The sequence below is a fragment of the Felis catus genome, chromosome D2, assembly GCF_018350175.1.
Source record: "Felis catus isolate Fca126 chromosome D2, F.catus_Fca126_mat1.0, whole genome shotgun sequence".
NCBI lineage: Eukaryota > Metazoa > Chordata > Mammalia > Carnivora > Felidae > Felis > Felis catus.
Genome location: NC_058378.1, coordinates 77,660,399 through 77,680,630, shown reverse-complemented (window position 1 = coordinate 77,680,630; position 20,232 = coordinate 77,660,399). Strand labels below are relative to the sequence as shown.

At 43.1% G+C, this 20,232-nt stretch overlaps 1 protein-coding gene across 15 annotated transcripts in view; it reads left to right on the top strand.

Moving 5' to 3' along the window:
• ATE1 (arginyltransferase 1) overlaps positions 1-5,914 on the top strand; it is a 154,480-nt gene extending 148,566 nt beyond the window's left edge. For 7 of the 15 annotated variants that reach the window (XR_006587386.1, XR_006587385.1, XR_006587384.1 and 4 more), the window contains 2 exons: positions 3,264-3,593; positions 4,175-4,314. Coding sequence is in view for 6 of the 15 variants with exons in the window: in XM_023241027.2 (XP_023096795.2) it covers positions 4,175-4,353 (179 nt within the window). In the remaining 9 variants the exon portion in view is untranslated. Of the gene's footprint in view, positions 1-3,263; positions 3,619-4,174 lie in introns of all 15 variants that reach the window. The other 8 variants (XM_023241027.2, XM_023241028.2, XM_023241023.2 and 5 more) reach the window with 3 other exon arrangements.
• Positions 5,915-20,232: the final 14,318 nt, after the last annotated feature.

Sequence of the window (20,232 nt, the reverse complement as noted above, 5' to 3'; positions counted from 1 at the left end):
ACATTCTTTCTGTTGCATCACAGTTTCACTCAACTTCAGCTTCATTCACGTTGCCACATTTGCCGTCTGCACGGCCATCGTCCTGAGAAACTGTCAAGCATGTAACTTGTTTTCATGTTTATGAAATAATGCTTTACCAATAAATAATGAAGGTAAGAAAATAGACCATTTCATCATTTTCTGGGAAGCCTAGACATTAGGAGAATAACGAATGAGGTAAATCCCCATAAGAAGAAATAAAGCCGTGAGCTCTCGATTCTTTTCGTCGGAAAGCGCCTGTGATGTGCAGTTCATCTCTTGCGAATAAAAAGCTGGGGAAAATCAAGCAGTCGTTGCCCATCGTGACGAGTTTCCCTTGAAGATTAAAACATCATAGATTTAACAGCATATTTGTATTGCCAGTGATCAGATGCTCAACTCCGAGAGTTTGCGGGATTGCCTTTGGTTTTTATCTTACAAAACTGTGATACATTAGAGAAAGAAAGGGTGCAAGAGGTCCTTGTTGGCACACCTTTCTAAGACTTGTCAGTAAGCTGGCAGTGTCCCTTGGATGAGATGGCAGATGGTCTTGAATCTCAGAGTGGCTTATTTTTCTAGTCAATTTCAAGTCCCCTCAAGAAGAGGCCTGTTGTGCCACATGGATTTAGCTGTGTGGGGTTTTGTCTACCAGCACACCGATGACACTTACCAGGCAAGCGATTCAGGATGATCACAAAGCGTTTTGAGAGGGTGCGGGAATGCTGTTTTTGTTGTTGTTGTTGTTTTTACTTCAGTAAATAAGTCAACATTTTTGGTGTCTTAAGAATCTGGCAGTGTCTACGGCCATACTACCCTGAACGCGCCCGATCTCGTCTGATCTCGGAAGCTAAGCAGGGTCGGGCCTGGTTAGTACTTGGATGGAAGAACCTGGCAGAATATTTCTTGTTTAGGTTTTAAATTGGTTTTAATACTAATAATATAAAATGTGCCGCGAATCAGAATTAACCTTCATTGCAGATGCAACTAGTGACAGTAACACTGCAGATCGTTAAGCCGAGAAAAGCGCATCGTATTTTCGCTATAAGGGTAATCGGCGGTTTCTGAAGTTTAATACAGTACATCCACTGAAAGGGTGATTGATTTGATTTTCTGGCCTTAATTTAAGGTATGGATAGAATGTGATCCGAAACTCCTAATATTTAAATGTAGCCTCTGAAATTGTTGAACACTGATAACGTGGGTGGAAGTTTGCTGAGGAAAAGAGGAGTGGGGGAGAAAGGGTTCCATGTGCTGACATCGTTCAATTTTTTTATTTCTGGATTATTTGAGTTTTTACAAGCGTTACTTTTTTTTAAGTTTTTGCTTAAATTCTAGTTAACATATACTGTAATAATTAGTTTCAGGAGTAGAATTTAGTGATTTATCAGTTACATATAACACCCAGTACTCATCACAAGTACCCTCCTTAATGCCCATCCCCCCACCCACCTTGCCTCCAGCAACCCTCGGTTCTCTATTGTTAAGAGTCTTTTATGGTTTGCCTCCTTTTTTTTTTTTTTCCCTTCTCCTGTGTTCATCTGTTTTATTTCTTAAATTCCACACGTGAGTTGAAATCATACGGTATTTGTCTTTCTCTGACTTATTTCACTTAGCGTAATACACTTTAGCTCTATCCATGTTGTGGCAAATGGCAAGAAGTCATTCTTTTTGATAGCTGAGTAATATTCTATTATATAGACATATACACATACACAATTCCTTTATCAGTGGATGGACAGTTGGGCTCTTTCCATAATTTGGCTACTGTAGATAATACTGCTGTTAACATCGGGGTGCATGTACCCCCTTTGAATCTGTATTTTTGTATTCTCTGGGTAAATACCTAGTAGTGCAATTTGCATAACTTTTATGATTAAAAAAAGATTAATTTAAAAATTAATGTGCTTATTGAATATTTGGTAATTTTGATGACTAATTCCCAGAGAATTCATTGAGTTAGTTCAAGTTACTGAAATATCAGGTTTTTAAAAATTTATAAAAATATCTTTCCCTTTGTTTCTCTTACCGATGCCTTGTGGCTCTGCGTTCCATTTACTGAGCCAACGACTCAGCTGGTTGAGTGTCTGACTTCGGCTCAGGTCATGATCTTGTGATACGTGGGTTCAAGCCCCACGTCGGGCTCTGTGCTGACCACTCAGAGCCTGAAGCCTGCTTCGGATTCTGTATCTCCCTCTCTCTCTATGCCCCTTCCCCACTCACGCTCTGTCTCTCCATCTCTTCAAAAAAATAAACATTAAAAAAAATTTTAATAAAAAAATAAACATTAAAAAATAGTTAATGTAAATTCTGCATGGTGGGGATTTTCCTAATTTTCTATTTATATGTGTCATATTAGCAAAGAATAAAAGAGTGGCATTCGTTCTAAATAAAATAAGATGATGGCATATCAGATTTTACCTTTTTATTTGCTAGAATGTTCCATTAGTTTGAATGTTAAAAGTGTGTTTGTCCTAAAATATTTTAGGGTAAATGTTTAAATGGTTACACATCATTTTATAAATATAGACATTATGTAGGGCCACGAATGACGGTGAAGAAAGAATTTTTGAGACGTTTTCAGTGCCAAAATGTGCTTTTATTATAGCATAGGGACAGGACCTGTGGGCAAGAGGAGTTGGTGGTTATAGGCCTAGTGCTCAAGGGAGAGGGGGATACGCAGGGAGTGTTATATCATAAATGTCTTCTTCAACTTTCTACTCGTAAAACCACTTTCACAAGATTTCTCTGCTGCTTTATCATTCAGCCCGATATTAACTATCGGCGAGATGTACAGGCAGTCATGAGACCTAGTATGTACTCAGGATTGAGAACCTCAGCTGGAGGATGGTTTTTGGAAGTGGCCTGGCCAACCCCCTGATAAAAGACATTATACATTGAAGTACATACCGTCGGGGTGGTCCCTCTATCTGCTGGAATTAGGAGCAGCTGCCATTAATTGAGACCTAGAGTAAATTGGCTGAAACAAGGGAGTTTCTTTTTTTCTATGAAATTCTTTACATCGGCAGTCCAGGGCTGCCCTGGTAGCTTTAGCCCACGGAGTCCTCTGGTACCGGAGTTCCTTCTTGCGTTAGTTTTTGTTGACCTAAGAGAAATCTCATAGTCTCGGGCTCAGGAGGAGACAGGTGGGCAGCCCTGCCATGACGTTCATGAAGCAGGCAGCACAGTGAAGGAAGGGTTGAAAAATAAAAGGGGGAGAGGGCACAAGACCAGCTGTTCTTTTAAAGGATTCCTAGAAATTGCCACAAGACACTCCTGCTCGTATCCTGTTGGCCGGAGCTTGGTCACGAGGCCACACCCGACAGCAGGAGCAGCTGGGAATCAGGCTTTCCTCCAGGCGACCATTGTGACCTGCAGAAACCAGGGATTTGTTTCTGTGAGAAAAGAGGAGAAGCGAGAGCAGCAGCCACTGGCCATCCCTGCCGCATCCTCCACGAAAGCCGGAAGAATCTGCCCGCTGCCCCCGGGCCCTGCCTGCCCAGTGCGTTGACCTGCTCGGCTCGAGTCAGCCAAGCAGCTGGGTTGCAGAAAGCTTTGTTGCAGTGATGAGAACCTCAGTACGTTGGCTTGGGGAGAGGAAAGGTCCGTTCAGTTCAGACCCAGGAAAGATGCTAGAGAGTTGTAAACTTTCCCGTTAGGAGAAAGGAATGTGTTCAAGGCCGGTTGTTGAATTGCATGCAGTTCTCTTCCGGATGTCCCAGCTTTCTCAGGGGAGGGAATTTATCACCTTTTGTCAGGGCATTTATTTATTAACATACTCAGGTTCATCTTAATGTTCATGCCGCACGCCCTCGTTTAAACATACACGGCTCGAAGAGAACATCTTGACACATAATTATTACTCAAATTAAACATTTGTTTTTAATATTTGGAGAGAGAGACAGAGCATGAGCAGGGGAGGGGCAGAGAGAGAGAGGGAGATGCAGAATCCGAAGCAGGCTCCAGGCTCTGAGCTGCCAGCAGGGAGCCCGAGGCGGGGCTCGAACCCACGAACTGCGAGATCATGACCTGAGCTGAAGTCGGACGCTTAACCGACCGAGCCTCCGAGGCGCCCCAGAAATTAAACATTTTTAACTTCAGAAATGGGAAGTAGCTGGGCATGTGCCTTTCTTAATGAATATTTTCTTTCTTATTGCAGCGGATGAAGGTCGCAGTAAAGACCCTGACCGTTTGCAGGTGTTCCACAAGAAAGCCATAATGCCTTACGGCGTTTACAAGAAACAGCAGAAAGACCCGGGCGAGGAGGCCACTGTGCTGCAGTACGCGAGGCTGGTGGGGCAGGCGTGCTCCGAGCGGATGCTGCTGTTCCGGAACTGAACCCGCGCCGCCCCCCGCTCCCGCCCGGGCACCCACCCTGTGCCCGCTGACGCGCGCCGCACGGTACATGCCCCTCCCTCCGGGGACGTTCCGGACCCGCCCACAGATTAGACTTTTTTATTTTGACTATTATATGGCTTTTCTAAAATATTTTGTGGCAATGTATTTGTGAGAATCTCCTGGTTAATACAAAGATTTTAAAAATACGTCGTGACCTAGCCTCATAATTGGGGCTTATCATTTTGGAAGTTTGTTTTATGAGCAAGATGCAGTATAAACTTCTCATGTTACTATTTTGGAAAGTAAAATTAGTAAGTGGATCTTAACTAATTTAAATCACTGTTGTGCTTTTTTTTTGTCAAAGAAATTGCAACAGACTTCTCAGATCCATTCAACACATTAGTTTACGCTACAAAACCTTACGTGTGGGGAGGACAGTGAGGGGGTCTGTCTCACCACTTAGAAAATGTCTTCTCAGGAGAACGAGACTGTGTTGTTATTCAGTGTTCAGTATTAAATTACTGCTGAATGTTATGTAGTTAATAGAAAACTCAAAAGAATATAAACATTGAAGAAAGGATGTCATGTGAACATCAGATATTCATTTACCCAGGACAGTCCCCGTCGTGTCTGTTCTCTTGACGGGATTAGTTTTTCCTAGAACGATTACTACAAGAGTATCCCAGTTTGGACAGCAAATATATGGTTACCCTAGTTGTGTAGATGATTTGCCGTATTTCTAAAAATCTAAGAAGTGGAGTTTTCTTTGTGTTTGTTTTGGTTTTTTCGTTTTGTTTTTGTAAAATATTGGCTCCTGCCTTGGCCTAATAAGACCCACCAGAAGTAAACATACACTAAATTTTTCATTCCTTCGAACTCAGGACACTTGTCTTTGGTTGCTGATTAAAAATTAGTTAATATTGGACTACTAGCCGCACTACAAGTCACATGCAACGAAGCACAGGAATCATTCTGACCTCTGTTCCGGGGCAAGAGGTGAACCATCCGTGCCTTGCCCTCTGGTTTGCGAGTCACGGAGCAGGTGCTGCACTCGGGAATTTGAGGCAGAGGCCGGCTTCTTTTTTCCCCTCTCACTCGCTTTTGTTTGGCCCCTCACCCAGTCAGCCAGTGTCCCTCGTCCACCACCGTCAAGGTGACAGGCACTGTGCCGGGAAGGAAGAGGAGACTCGCACGTCTCAGTTTGTAGTTAGAACTGAGTTGTGTTGGAGACCATGAGCGACAGAGCAGCTTTGGTTTCTTGTGCTCTGTATCAGCTCCTCCCCGTCTTCTGCAGCCAGCTGCTCGGCCACTATTCATTTCATACCCCATTTTGCCTCTTTTCTATTGATCTTTTAAAAAAAAAACAAACGCCCGTATTATAAAAGTTAGTACTTGGAAACCCACTACTGATTTTAAACTTTTCTCCTAAATGCACTGATTTTAGATAAAACATTAGGAAATAATGTCAGTTAGCTAAGGGAAAGATCCTAAAACAATGATTTTAAAAATCACATGTCTAGAAATTCAGCATCTAAATAAACTGTGTATTTATTCATTCAGATAGGGTGTGTGTGTGTGTGTGTGTGTGTGTGTGTGTCTCTGTGTCTGTGTTAACACCTGCCATGGGCAGGTATCTGGCTAACTGAAGATAGGGTAGCGAGGAAAGCCATTTTTTCTGATAGCGTGGGTTTAGCATTCTTCTGGAATTTTATTCCGCAAAATAAGTCTCCCAAGAGTATTTGATAGACTCGTATTTGGAACTGCCTTCAGAGTCTATAGAACTTTTTTTTCTTTTTCCCTCTAAAATGAAGACAGCTTGGGGCGCCTGGGTGGCTCAGTCGGTTAACCGTCTTGTCTTGACTTCAGTTCAGGTCATGATCTCACGATCCATGAGTTCGAGCCTCACGTCAGGCTCTGTGCTGACAGCTCAGACCCTGGAGCCTGCTTGGGATTCTGTGTCTCCCTCTCTCTCTGCTCCTCCCCTGCTCAGGCTCTGTCCCTCTCTCTCTCTCAAAAAAAAATAAACATTAGAAAATAGTAATAAAATGAAGATAGCTTAGTTGTTTTCTGATGACAAAATGGTACTCACTGTAAGCAATTAAAACATTAATAAAACTATAAATTAGAATGTAAAAATAATCTGAAATTCTACCATACCAGAGAAAGAGAGAATTGTTCTGTATATCCACACGCACGCGTGTATAATTTCAACATAAATAGAATTATGCTCCACATGCTGTTTTGTGGACATACCTGAATTTTGAAAAAAGTTTCAGAATAGGATTTCAGAGGTGTTGTGAGTAATCTCAGTACCAGTAAAGCCAGCAGGGTAGGCTTGGTCCATAGTACCCTTGGCCTTGGAATGTCCTCGTCGTTAGGTGCTGCATCACATCTTAGCGATTGGCAGGTAGAAGGGCACTGTTGACATCACAACTCTTGAGTATCCCATGAAGAGAAAACTGGACTCTTACATCTTGCCACCTGCGTGGTTTCCTCCTGCAGAATTCAGTTAAGGTTCCTTCAGAGGAAAGCGATCAGTCACCCCTGTCGGGGAACCATGGTGCTGCCCCTGAGGGGGACGTTCAAGGTCGGCCGCAGTGAACTGCCAGAGCCGGGCGCAAAGATTCTTCTGCTCACTTGCTGCGTTCATGTGCTGTTCTGGGAATAGATAGTGTATTGATCCTGATGAGTTAATTGTTTGTTCTTTTGAGCCCTAGCTGAGTGAGTATTAAGAGTGCTAGACAAGGACAACAAGGAGAGCGACCCAGCTTTGTCAGTCGACATGCAGTCTAGCTGAGAAATCTGGTTTTATGTTAATGGCTTTCATCCAAAGAAGGACACTCGAGAACCTTTCAAAGACAGTTTCTATCTTTATCTTTTCAAGGCTGGCAGCTGCACGTTTAGTCTCAGAGTTGTCATCCCTTTCTGGATTCAGGTAGATTCACGTCTGCTGCCTCCTTGTCTTGGGAGCAGAAATGAAATCGAGATGTCCCCATGCTACCGTCTTTATTTAAATTCTTTCAGTTCTGTGAGATTTTTGTTATTTTTTTAAATGTAATCTGAGCACTTTTTTTATATTCTATGAAAGATAGAGGCTATTACCAAATGAATATATTATTCATTTGATTAAAATTATTTAGATAAGGAACTATTACTGTTTATCTTTGCTTTCAGACAACTTATCCTATTTTTTATCCATTTTGCAAAATAGCACTTGTGTGTGGTTTCTTAACACATTGGAATCTATTCTGTAAATGAAGCTTTTCAGATTTCTGAACAGTATATGGTCTGATTTTATAGTCTTTATACTATTTCAGTATGAATAAAAATGAGAAGGAATGTGATGACCAGTTATCTAGAATGTGTTGTTTGTTGCTAACTTGAAAGAAGGAAATGAAATGGAAACATACGGGAAATGTTTGAATTAGAAGTTATTCAAATGTGTATTCTTTTCCAAAAGAAAACCAGTGACTGTAAAGCAAAACAAGTTTGATTGCATGTGATATATTTTTTTTTTTTTTTTTGCTCTTGTGTATGCTTTTTGAATAGTCCATTTGATAAAGCTTAAGTGGAAAAAAATAAAGCTGTTTCTATCCGCACTGGCTCGTGCTGGTCAATACTTAAAAGACCTATGTTTCCATCCTCTTAAATTTTTTAATACATTTTACCTGTAGTGAATATTCAGAAAACAGAGATAAAATGCTGGCTGTATGAATCGTAATATCTAATTTACAGTAATTGGAATTCTAGATCATTTGGTTACCTAAATCAAAGCATGATGGATTCCTTTCTTAGGAATAAATAAAAATAAAATAAATCTCACTTTAAGCAAAACATCTGGGTTTTACAAGATAAATTAGGGAATAGACATTCTCTTACCCAAAGGGATTAGAAGTGGGATTTAAGGGGCGCCTAGGTGGCGCAGTCGGTTAAGCGTCCGACATCAGCCAGGTCACGATCTCGCGGTCCGTGAGTTCGAGCCCCGCGTCAAGCTCTGGGCTGATGGCTCGGAGCCTGGAGCCTGTTTCCGATTCTGTGTCTCCCTCTCTCTCTGCCCCTCCCCCGTTCATGCTCTGTCTCTCTCTGTCCCAAAAATAAATAAAAAACGTTGAAAAAAAATTTTTTTTAAATAAAAAATAAAAAAAAAAGTGGGATTTAAGTAGCAAACTCAAATATAATTTGTCTTAAAAAGCTTAGTTTACGGAGAAATTTTCATTAATATCTCATAAAACAAAGTACGCTTTAATGGTCCATAATAGTACACAGTATATTTATGAAATATGTTTACAAACGTTTTGTCTTTTTACAGTAAAGAGGACCCTAGTAGGTGTACGATTTTCTAAGTGATTTAAATATTGGTTAGAATTCCCACTGACATTTTTTTTTTCCCAGAATGGAAATTTGCATTGTTGTTTTTCTTACCTGAAGTGGATGGTGTTCACCCGGGAGCACTTAGGCCGTGTAGAAAAGTACACAAAAGAAGATACAAAATCACTTAGCATCCTATCAGCAAGCACCACCACTACGGTTAACACTTTGATGTGTGTACCCGTTCATAGTTTGTTCGGTCTACATGTATGTATGTGTTTTTATTTTTAAATAAAAATGGAATCATGTCATGTATAGGGTTTTATAATTTTTTTCGTCTATTTAATATATTTGAACATCTTAATCTGTGAACATGAAACCAAATGAGGAAGAATATAATCATTTTAATGGCTGTTCGATAATATTCTGCCGTGTCTAGTACCTTTTGAGAACGGAGTCTTAAGACGTCAGCCCCTCCTTATGGGCACTCGGAGTTGTAACTGACCGACATTAATATCTTTCATCAGTTGCTTGTAACATTTGGTCACATGGTTCTTACTCCTCATTTTTCCCAGCCCCTATGCCTTTCCCTGGACAGCAGGGGTTTTCTCTTAACTCGAAGGTTCAGGAAATATGCACCTTTTTTTTTCTTTTCTTTTCTTTTTTTTTTTTTGGAGAGAGAGCACACATGAGCAGGGGAGAGGGGCAGAGGGGGAAAGAGAGAATCTTAAGCAGTCTCCACACTCAGCGCGGAACCTGATGTGGGACGTGATTCCACGACCCTGGGATCCCGACCTGAGCCAAAATCAAGAGTCAGACACTCAACCGACTGAGCCACCCAGGTGCCCCAAGAAATGTGTAGCTTTTATAAAACTTAGTGTCCCTTTCTCTCGTTATCTCTCAACTTAATATTTTCTGGGAGATTATACCATTTTTACAGTCTGCACATCTCTAAAATTTCTAGTTAGAAAATGTCTTAAAAACTTGAGGTTATTTAAAACAAGTTTCTGATTCATTGATTCTTTAGACAACAGAGGTCCTTAAAATGGAGAGGGTGGGCAGTTGCTAATTTAGCTAAGCTTTTTAGATGTTGGCTTCTTAAGATTGAATTCTCAGTACGATCGTATGTTTATGTCCAGTTGGTTGTCACGGGCAGTATCCTCAGTCCAGCCCCGTCCAGGAAATAGTCTCCTATTGACGGCTTCAATTAGACCAAGAATTAAAGTTGCTAAATACAGTTTGCATGCCAAATTCTTATTCTTTCAGAGCTTCAAAATAGCTTGCAGATTTATACCCATTGGTTTCCTCAGCACATCACCTGCGGTGTGAAGAAACAGTTCCACAGGGGTGCGCTCTTAGAAAACAAAATGAAATCGTTTTTCTTTTTTTTTCTTTTTCTTTTTTAGAAAACGTGCAATTTTCTGTGCGCAGTATACATGTGCATAAATGCACAGTAAACCTTTTTTTTTCAGAAAATGTGCAATTTAATATGAGAAAAATAATGACCTTTTTTTCTTTACTTCCATTGAGATTTAGTTTTTTTAAGGGGTAATAATTTATATTATAAAGTAATTCACTATTATTTCCTTTAAACAACATATCCCTCTAGGTCTTTATTTATTTATTTATTTACTTACTTACTTACTTATTTTTAAATTTACATCCAAGTTAGCATATAGTGCTATAATGATTTCAGGAGTAGATTCCAGTGATTCATCCCCTACATACAACACCCAGTGCTCATCCCAGCAAGTGTCCTCCTTAATGCCCCCTTGCCCATTTAGCCCATCCCCCCACCCATCACCCCGCCAGCAACCCTCAGTTTGTTCTCTGTATTTAAGAGTCTTTTATGTTTTGTCCCCATCCCTGTTTTTACATTATTTTTGCTTCCCTTCCCTTGTGTTCATCTGTCTTGTCTCTTAAAGTCCTCATATGAGTGAAGTCCTGTGATTTTTGTCTTTCTCTGACTAATTTCACTTAGCACAATAACACCCTCCAGTTCCATCCACGTAGTTGCAGATGGCAAGATTTCATGCTTTTTGATTGTTGAGTAATACTCCATTATATCTGTCTATATCTATATGTATATCTATATCTGTATCTATATCTATATATCTATATACCACATCGTCTTTATCCATTCCTCCATCGATGGACATTTGGGCTCTTTCCATCCTTTGGCTATTGTCGATAGTGCTGCTATAAATATTGGGGTGCATGTGCCCCTATGAAACAGCACACCTGTATCTCTCAGATAAATAGCTAGTAGTGCACAGCAAGTTTTAATGTTATGTGGCATTTGTGATTTTTAATAATCACTCTCTAATTTGGAATTCAAAAATCAATGTTTCAGCCACCTCGGAGGAGGAGAGAAAGACACCCTTTCCTTCCCACGTCTAGCATGCATAAAGCAGACCAGGAGTGACTCGCACAAATAGCTTTGTTTCTGTGATCATTACGGTTTGATTAGAGCCAATAGACAAAAAGTGGTTTCTAAAATTATTTATATGCTGCAAGCTAAAGCCATTATACCAAGAAGGTACAAATGTTGTGCTCCCGGCTCGCACAGTCCGACTATGTGATTTTGGATCATATTTTCTCCTGACCCTGCATTTTTCATGCTTTTGTCAGTCTGGGCCAAGGTTTTGAAATCATTTAACATTGGCCTTTTATAAAATTTTATTTAATTAACGTTAGGTGAGGACTCATGAATACTTCATGAAGTCCCATTCATCACACTTTGTTAATTCAGTATTCAGGGGGTCTGAATAGCATCTCTTGACTAATGGAGCTTTTGGATCATGAAATAAAAAACATTTCGATTTGTGAATTCAGAGCTCAAGGATCTTCGCTCAGTTGTATGTGGACGGTTCCCAACACTTTTCAAGCACATTTAAAAATGTTCAGAGGTGGCCAGACTGGAATTAGAAGCTGCTGCTGATGTTATTTTATGGACCATTAAAGCAGAGATTATATGTACATACATATACAGTGAAAGAGAGCGTGTGCTTGATTAAAGCTCACTAGTAACAGTGTAATTTATTCTATTTCAATTCCAAGAATCAATACATCTGACTCTTGACCAGCATGGGTTTGAACGGCACATGCGTCCACTTACATGCAGATTTTTTTAATAAATACAGTACGGTACTGTCAATGTATCTTCCTTGGTTTTCTTTTTTTTTTTTTTTTTTTTTTTTTTTTTTTTTTTAAATTTTTTTTTTTCAACGTTTATTTGTTTTTGGGACAGAGAGAGACAGAGCATGAATGGGGGAGGGGCAGAGAGAGAGGGAGACACAGAATCAGAAACAGGCTCCAGGCTCTGAGCCATCAGCCCAGAGCCCGAAGCGGGGCTCGAACTCAGGGACCGCGAGATCGTGACCTGGCTGAAGTCGAACGCTTAACCGACTGCGCCACCCAGGCGCCCCCCTTGGTTTTCTTAATGACATTTTGTTTTCTCTAAGAGAGTTTATTGTAGGAATACAATATATAATACGTGTAACATGGAAAATATGTGTTAATTGACTGTTGATGTTATTGGTAAGCCTCAGGTCAACAGTAGGCTGTTAGAAGGTAAGTTTGGGGGAAGTCAAAGTTATCTGCAGATGTTTGACTCACAGGCGGTTGGTGCTCCTAAGCCCGTCTTGTTCAAGGGTCAGCCATGAAAGGGTTTAGATTTGTAAGACTATTGTAGGAGTCCTACAGACTGATAGAGCTTTTCTGTCCGCAATAGCTGCATATGTCCACTTACTTAATTAAAATTAAAATTCAGGGGCGCCTGGGTGGCTCCGTCAGTTAAGTGCCTGCCTGACTTCGGCTCAGGTCGTGATCTCGCGGTCCGTGAGTTCGAGCCCCGCGTCGGGCTCTGTGCTGACAGCTCACAGGCTGGAGCCTGCTTCGGATTCTGTGTCTCCCTCACTCTCTGCCCCTCCTCACCAACCCCCATCTCTGCCAAAAATAAACATTAAAAAAAAGTTTTAATTAAAATTCAGTTCCTCAGCCTCACTAGCTACGTTGCAGGGGCTCGGTGGCTAGCCATGTGTGGTCCAGGGGCTGCCCTAACAGCTTACCACAACCTGGGTGGCTGAAAACAACACGTATTTGTTCTGTCACCGTTCTGGGGGCTGGACGTCCAAAATCAAGGTACAGGCAGGGCCATGCTGGCTCTGATGGATCCAGGGAGAACCTTTCCTGGCACCTTCCAACTGCTGGTGATACCAGGAGCGCTTGCTGTCCCTTGGCCGGCAGCTGCTTTACTCCCACTTCCTCCGGGTTCCCAAGGCCGTCTCCTGTCTGTGCATTTCTCTAGGTCATCTTCTCGTAAGGACACCAGTCATATTGAGTTTAGGGCCCACCCCAATCTAGCATGACTTTATCTTCATACATCGGCAAAGACCCTAATTCCAAATAAGGTCATATTCACAGTCACCTAGGGTTAGGACTTCCAACATACTGTTTTGGGTGGGGGGACACAATTCTTTTCTTTTTTTTTTTTTTAAGTAGACACCATGCCCAACATGCGGCTTGGACTCGTGACCCCGAGATCAAGAGTCACATGCTCTACCTATTGAGCCAGCCAGGTGCCCCTGTGGGGCACACCGTTCAACCCACCAGAGCCTGCCACACTGGACAGGGTAGATACAGAAGCATTCTACTGTTGCAAGTGCACCTGGACAGTGCTGCAGGAAGGCCGTCTTACAAAATGAAAATGTCATGGCTTGATGATATCTATTTTACGTGTCTACATAGCAAAACACCGTGGAACTAACACAGCAGAACAAACATTTAGGGCAACTAATTTTGACCCTTTCTGGTCTCTCATTATAATTTACATCGTGCCATCTAGTTCCATCTTTGGTTAAAGTACAGCTACACATAATGTATGAATTTGCAGTATCTCCTTACCAGGAGGCTGCCCCAGTTTCCTAAGATAACTGCCATGTCATTGTGATTTGAAGTTCAACCATGTGGCACAAGAATAGACACTCAGATCAATGGAACAGAATAGAGAACCCAGAAGGGGACCCCCAAACGTATGACCAACTAATCTTTGACAAAGCAGGAAAGAATATCCCAATGGAATAAAGACAGTCTCTTCAGCAAGTGGTGCTGGGAAAACTGGACAGCGATATGCAAAAGAATGAACCTGGACCACTTTCTTACACCATACACAAAAATAAAGTCAAAATGGATGAAAGACAGGAAGCTATCAAAATCCTCGAGGAGAAAGCAGGCAAAAACGTCTTTGACCTTGCCCGCAGCAACTTCTTACTCAACACGTCTCCGGAGGCAATGGAAACAAAAGCAAAAATGAACTACTGGGGCCTCATCAAAATAAAAACTTCTGCACAGCGAAGGAAACAATCAGCAAAACTAAAAGGCAACGGACAGAATGGGAGAAGATATTTGCAAATGACATATCAGATAAAGGGTTAGTATCCAAGATCTACAAAGAACTTATCAAACTCAACACCCAAAAAACAAATAATCCAGTGAGAAAACGGGCAAAAGACATGAATAGACACTTCTCCAAAGAAGACATCCAGATGGCCAACCGACACATGAAGAAATGCTGAACATCACTCATCATCAGGGAAATACAAATCAAAACCACAATGAAATACCACCTCACACCTGTCAGAATGGCTCACGTTCACCACTCAGGCAACAACAGATATTGGCGAGGATGCGGAGAAAGAGGATCTCTTTTGCACTGTTGGTGGGAATGCAAGCTGGTGCAGCCACTCTGGAAAACAGTATGGAGGTTCCTCAAAAAACTAAAAAGAGAACTACCCTACGACCCAGCAATTGTACTACTGGGCATTTATCCACAGGATACAGGTGTGCTGTTTCGAAGGGACACATGTACCCCCATGTCTATAGCAGCACTATCAACAATAGCCAAAGTATGGAAAGAGCCCAAATGTCCATCGATGGATGAATGGATAAAGAAGATGTGGTACATATATACAATGGAGTATTCCTCAGCAATCAAAAAGAATGAAATCTTGCCATTTGCAACTACGTGGATGGAACTGGAGGGTATTCTGCTAAGTGAAATTAGAGAAAGACAAAAATCATACGACTTGACTCATATGAGGACTTTAAGAGACAAAACAGATGAACATAAGGGTAGGGAAACAAAAATAATATAAAAACAGGGAGGGGGACAAAACAGAAGAGACTCATAAATACAGAGAACAAACTGAGGGTTGCTGGAGGGGTTGTGGGAGGGGGGATGGGCTACATGGGTCAGGGGCATTAAGGAATCTACTCCTGAAATCATTGTTGCACTATATGCTAACTGATTTGGATGTAAATTTTAAAAAATAAAAAATTAAATTAAAAAAATAAAGTTCAACTATGTGCAGAGATCACGTTTAAAAAATTGAATGACTGGGGCGCCTGGGTGGTGCAGTCAGTTAAGCGTCTGACTTCAGCCAGGTCACGATCTCGCGGTCCGTGAGTTCGAGCCCCGCATCAGACTCTGGGCTGATGGCTCAGAGCCTGGAGCCTGTTTCCGATTCTGTGTCTCCCTCTCTCTCTGCCCCTCCCCCGTTCATGCTCTGTCTCTCTCTGTCCCAAAAATAAATAAACGTCGAAAAAAAAATTTAAAAATTTGAATGACTGAGATATTAATCCAGAAATATTTCTAAAGTATTTCTGCTCTTTCTTTTTAAATTTTTTTAATGTCAATTATTTTGAGAGAGAGAACAGGAGCAGGGGAGGGGCAGAGAGAGAGGGACACACAGAATCGGAAGCAGGCTCCAGGCTCTGAGCTGTCAGCACAGAGCCCGACTCGGGGCTCAACCCACAAACCGTGAGATCATGACCTGAGCTGAAGTTGGACGCTTAACCGACTGAGCCACCCAGGCACCCCTGTTCTTTCATTATTTCCATTTTTAGATGGCATCTCGAATTCTCTTTCAGAGAATTCAAACTGTTGTAGTTACATGTTTATTTTGATAACGCAGAAATTTTTAAAATAAATTTATCAATAAAAATCTTTGAATCTATGCCAATAAAAGGATTTAAATGCATCTCTCACAAGAAGTCTACCCAAAAGTATGCAGTGACCTGTGTGCGAAAGAAAATGGGAAAAATAGGGGCGCCTGGGTGGCTCAGTCGGTCAAGCATCCGACTTCAACTCAGGTTAGGATCTCACGGTCTGTGAGTTCGAGCCTCACGTCAGCTCAGAGCCTGGAGTCTGCTTCAGATTCTGTGTCTCCCTCTCTCTGCCCCTCCCTCCCTTGCTCACACACTGTCTGTATCTGAAAAATGAGTAAACCTTTAAAAAAAAAAAAGGAAGGAAATTGGAAAAATAAATCCTCATTGCAACATTTCTCTTGTACTGTTTAATACACAGGTGGTGGTTACCTCACCGGGGAACAGATTCAATCGATTTGCAGGTCTGCCTTAAAGATTTTTTTTTTATTCCTTTAGTATTCCATTTTTTTAATGTTTATTTATTTTTGAGAGAGAGAGAGAGAGAGAGAGAGAGAGAGAGACAGACAGACAGACAGAGCATGAGGGCAGAGGGGCAGAGAGAGAAGGAGACACAGAATCCAAAGCAGCCTCCAGGCTCTGAGCTGTCAGCACAGAGCCCGACACGGGGCTCGAACTCACGGAGTGCAAGATCACGACCTGAGAATAAGTCAGAGGCTTAACTGACTGAGCCACCCAGACGCCCCAGTTTAGTGTTGCATTTTTAAGGGTGATTTTGATTACTGTTGTTGTTGTTTTTCCTAGTACAGCCTACTTCTGACCAAAACCGCATATCAGTGTTCTCAACGTGGGGGTCTTCGTGGAATTTCGCTAGAGGCGTGTTATTTAGACCCGGACACATTCGTCCGGATTCACTTCATGAAACCGTGTGTGGCCACCCAGGAGCAGAGCTGGCGGTGGGGAGGGCTGAAGGAGACCCCGGTGTCGGCCAGCGGCCCCAGGGCTCTGCACAGGGTGAGGGAAAGTATCTGCAGGAATGAAGAATTACCGTCGCTGGTCTCCCTGGCCTTCTGCCTATTCTTGGGAGCCACGTTGCGATTCACTTAAGTCCATTCCCCACGCTGTTTATAAGAAGGCCAGAGTGTGGCCAACTGTGTAATTATGAGCTTCGCATCTATAGCAGCTGGTGGTTCATGCTTGAGGCAATTAATATTTCCGATAATGTCACCAAAGATGCTGTCGAGAAAGTTTAGAAATAAAGGATCCGCGTTTAGAGGAAAAAGTCTGGAGAACACTCTGAGCTTCCTCTAACGAGCGCATTATTCATTTCCATTACCCCTCTGTTGCCTTTGTTAAGATACGGAGACTGTTATATGTCAGCATTATCGGTGAGTGATGATGAATCTTGGGCCTGGCTTATCGGCAGGCTGCTTATCTCGCCACTTCACCATCTGGAACATAAATGAGAGTATCCAAAAGTAAGGTTAAAAAAAAAAGAAGAAGAAGGAAAGAAAGAAACTTGCCTCTTGGAAGCTAAAATGGGCTCGAATCCAGGCACTAAAGCGGATCCCTACCCATGGGAAAGCCACTCGGGCTACGTGGCATAAGGAGAAGAAAGTTTTGGTTCCAAAGCAAAAGAATAAAGTGAACAGGAAATGACGTATTAATGGAAGGGTGCGCATCACCTCCTGGCCAGCTCTTGCTGTATATACGCTGACATTCAACACACGGTCTCCGTGGACGGCGGTGCTGGGAGTCTGCTCTGGAGGAGGGCAGATGGACTGCAGGGGTGGGGGGGGGGGGCGGTGAGCAACACTAGGCCTAAAGCAACCTTCTGACCACATTCCACTAGCAAACAGACCCTTTTATCCACCTTAATAAGTTAAAACCAGAAACCAAAACACGGGTGGTGGAGGGGACCCTTCAAGCTGGACTGGGTTCAAGTCCCAGGATCACTTAACTAATGGTGTGGCCTTAGGCAAGGACCAGAAGGCGGGCGAACCTCGGCTTCCTCATCAGGAGAGATGAGTTGGGCAGGCGGGGGGCCCCGCTGGTAGGAGTCGAGGGCAGTTGCCTTGTAGAAGGCTGAGCTCGCGGCCTCGCTGGTCCACGGCTCTGCGGCTCGTGATGCCTTGCCCAAAGCGGATGTGGACCAAAAGAAAGGTCACCAAGTTTTAACAAAATATTAAAGAAAAAAGAAAGAGTACACCCCACTAATCCGAGGCATAGGACCCCAAACATCTGAACAGCCCCTGAGCACCAACAGTGTCGGGTCCGTCATGGTTGACTTTCGTAATGACAATGCTGAAAATTGTCAAGGAAACAGTTACAGTACATTCAGTATCCTCTAACCCAGGAAAAAAATGGTATAATGCATTCACATATTTCTGTTCGAAATCGTTCAGGCAACAAGAAGCATCTATTAGTGGATAAAGTACAGTTATCTGCAAAATTCACCATATTGAAACAGGTCTTCAAGACGATGGAATTAGAATCCATGTTAGATGCCCGTTCGCAAAGGACACTCAAATGTTGGGAGGGGGAGCACTTTCCATTGGCTGGCCTTTGCCTAACAGAATGTGGATAAACAATTATTCATAGGAACCCACGGAGAGCCTCACTCCAGTGGCGCCGCTATTCAGGATTTCCTTGGTATAATGGGAGAATAAAATGGGTTTTGAGGCCTGGTACAATCATGCGCATTTTTGTTTGTTTTGTTGGAGACAAAACTGAACAACAGGATATCTGAAAAACCAGCAGCACTTTGTGGGCTGTGCTGTTTGCTCTGCACAGCAGGCTGCCGTATCCAGTTACAGCCGACCTGGTAATGACTGGACTGTTTTCAGCCAGCCCCCCAACTGCTCCTGCTTTTCCTGGTCCTTCTGCATTATTCTGCTGCACTCAGAAGGCAAATTCTGGAAGAGGCATTACCTCTTAGGAGTGGCTTTTCACAGAGCCACACGTTAGCTGAAGAGCATTATCAAAAAGGTCAGGAGATCCAAAGCACGTTTTTTCGAGTGGAAAAGGAGTGATGTTACGCAGGACCGTGGAACGCTGCCTTTCGCGGGGAACAAAAGGCGATCTAGAAAGATGAAAGTTGAAATAGATTTGCAGATTTTACCACCACCACCACCACCACCACCACCATCAACAACAACAACAAAACCCACCCCAAACCGAAAATCCCTGATCTAATTAAAACTGCATTCTGTTATGTGCAGAGCTGTGTGCCCAGCCCCTGGGCCAATGCGATTCGACACGGCGGCCAGTGGAGCTGTTTCCTGAGCATTGTCAGAGCCGCTCTGCTCACAGATCACGTTCTAGCAACGGCTCAGGGGAAGCCCGATGGAAGCGGAGTTGGAATCTCAGCGGCCGCCTCCCCTGTCCCGCTGGGCGCTGCGCACAGCCACCCGCTCACGCTCAGCAGACGACACGGGCGGTGGCCCGACCTCTGCTCGCCAACCTCAGGCAGAAGGTCTGAGATGTCAGGATGCCTGAAACGCCTTCGCTGTGGTTGGAGTGCTGTTTGCTCAGTTGACATTGGACACGAGTTGGACAAACTGGTCCCCTCTTCTTTCTGCCCTTTCCGTTCAATTTTCCCGAAAGCCACCAGGGGGCAGAAAGAAACTTCCTTGCCCTTTTTCTCCCCTCCCGTCTAGAGAGGGGAAAGTGAACTTTTCCTTTGGTTCATTTGGGCCAATGTTTTTGATATAAATTGCATTTCCTACTTCCCATATCCTTGATTTTTTTTTTTTCAGGTTTGGGTGGTCTTTGAATTAAGTCTTCTTTCTGCGCCGAAAGCAATCAGGAAGGGGAAATCGCACATCCTCAGCATTTGTATGATTGGTGACTTAGCTACGTGATTGCCAGGCCTGACTCAGCATCCCAGTCTCACCTGCATTTTCCCCCGTGTCTGCAGTCTCAGTGGGCTACTGCAGGCCCTGGTCCCTTTTACCAGGATCATTGCAATAGCCTGCCAGCCTTCCCAGCCAGTTCATGGGCCCAACACACATCTGACTGATGTGCACCCCATTGGCATGCCCAACATATTTTTCAACCTTGTTTTTTTTGGCTACATCTGCCTCCCATAAACCCTACTCTCAGCAATCTTTTGCCTGTTTCTTGACCTCCATTGGGTCTGTCCCCTCATGCATCTTGCCCAATCTCCTCCAGCGGCTGACACTCAAATCTGCAAGGTCCAGACCAGATGCCGCCTCCCAATGAGTGCCTGGTCTGCAATATCCGAAGTCCTTCCTCGTCTGGCAGTTCTTTCTTAAGGCTGGAGACAACCAAGAAACTAAACGCAAGGCGGGCCATGGAAATGATGCACGTTGCTCTCGGAAAGCCGGCCAGAGACTGGGTTCATTCGAGAAACCTCCCTAGAGAAAGTGTGCTTTGGGTCATGTGGGTGCTGAGACCCAGCTCCCAGGACGCCAGGACGGGTCTGGTCCGCTCCTCGGGGTCAGTTTCACAGCACTCGGTGGAAATGTTCAGACAGCATTCCCGAGAAGTGAGCCCACAGTGGGATCTATCGAACTTCGCAGGCTCTTAACACATTAAGAACAACGGAAATGCCCATAAAGAAGAGTTGTAAATTTGATGTACATAAATGAGGAGTTTTTCTTC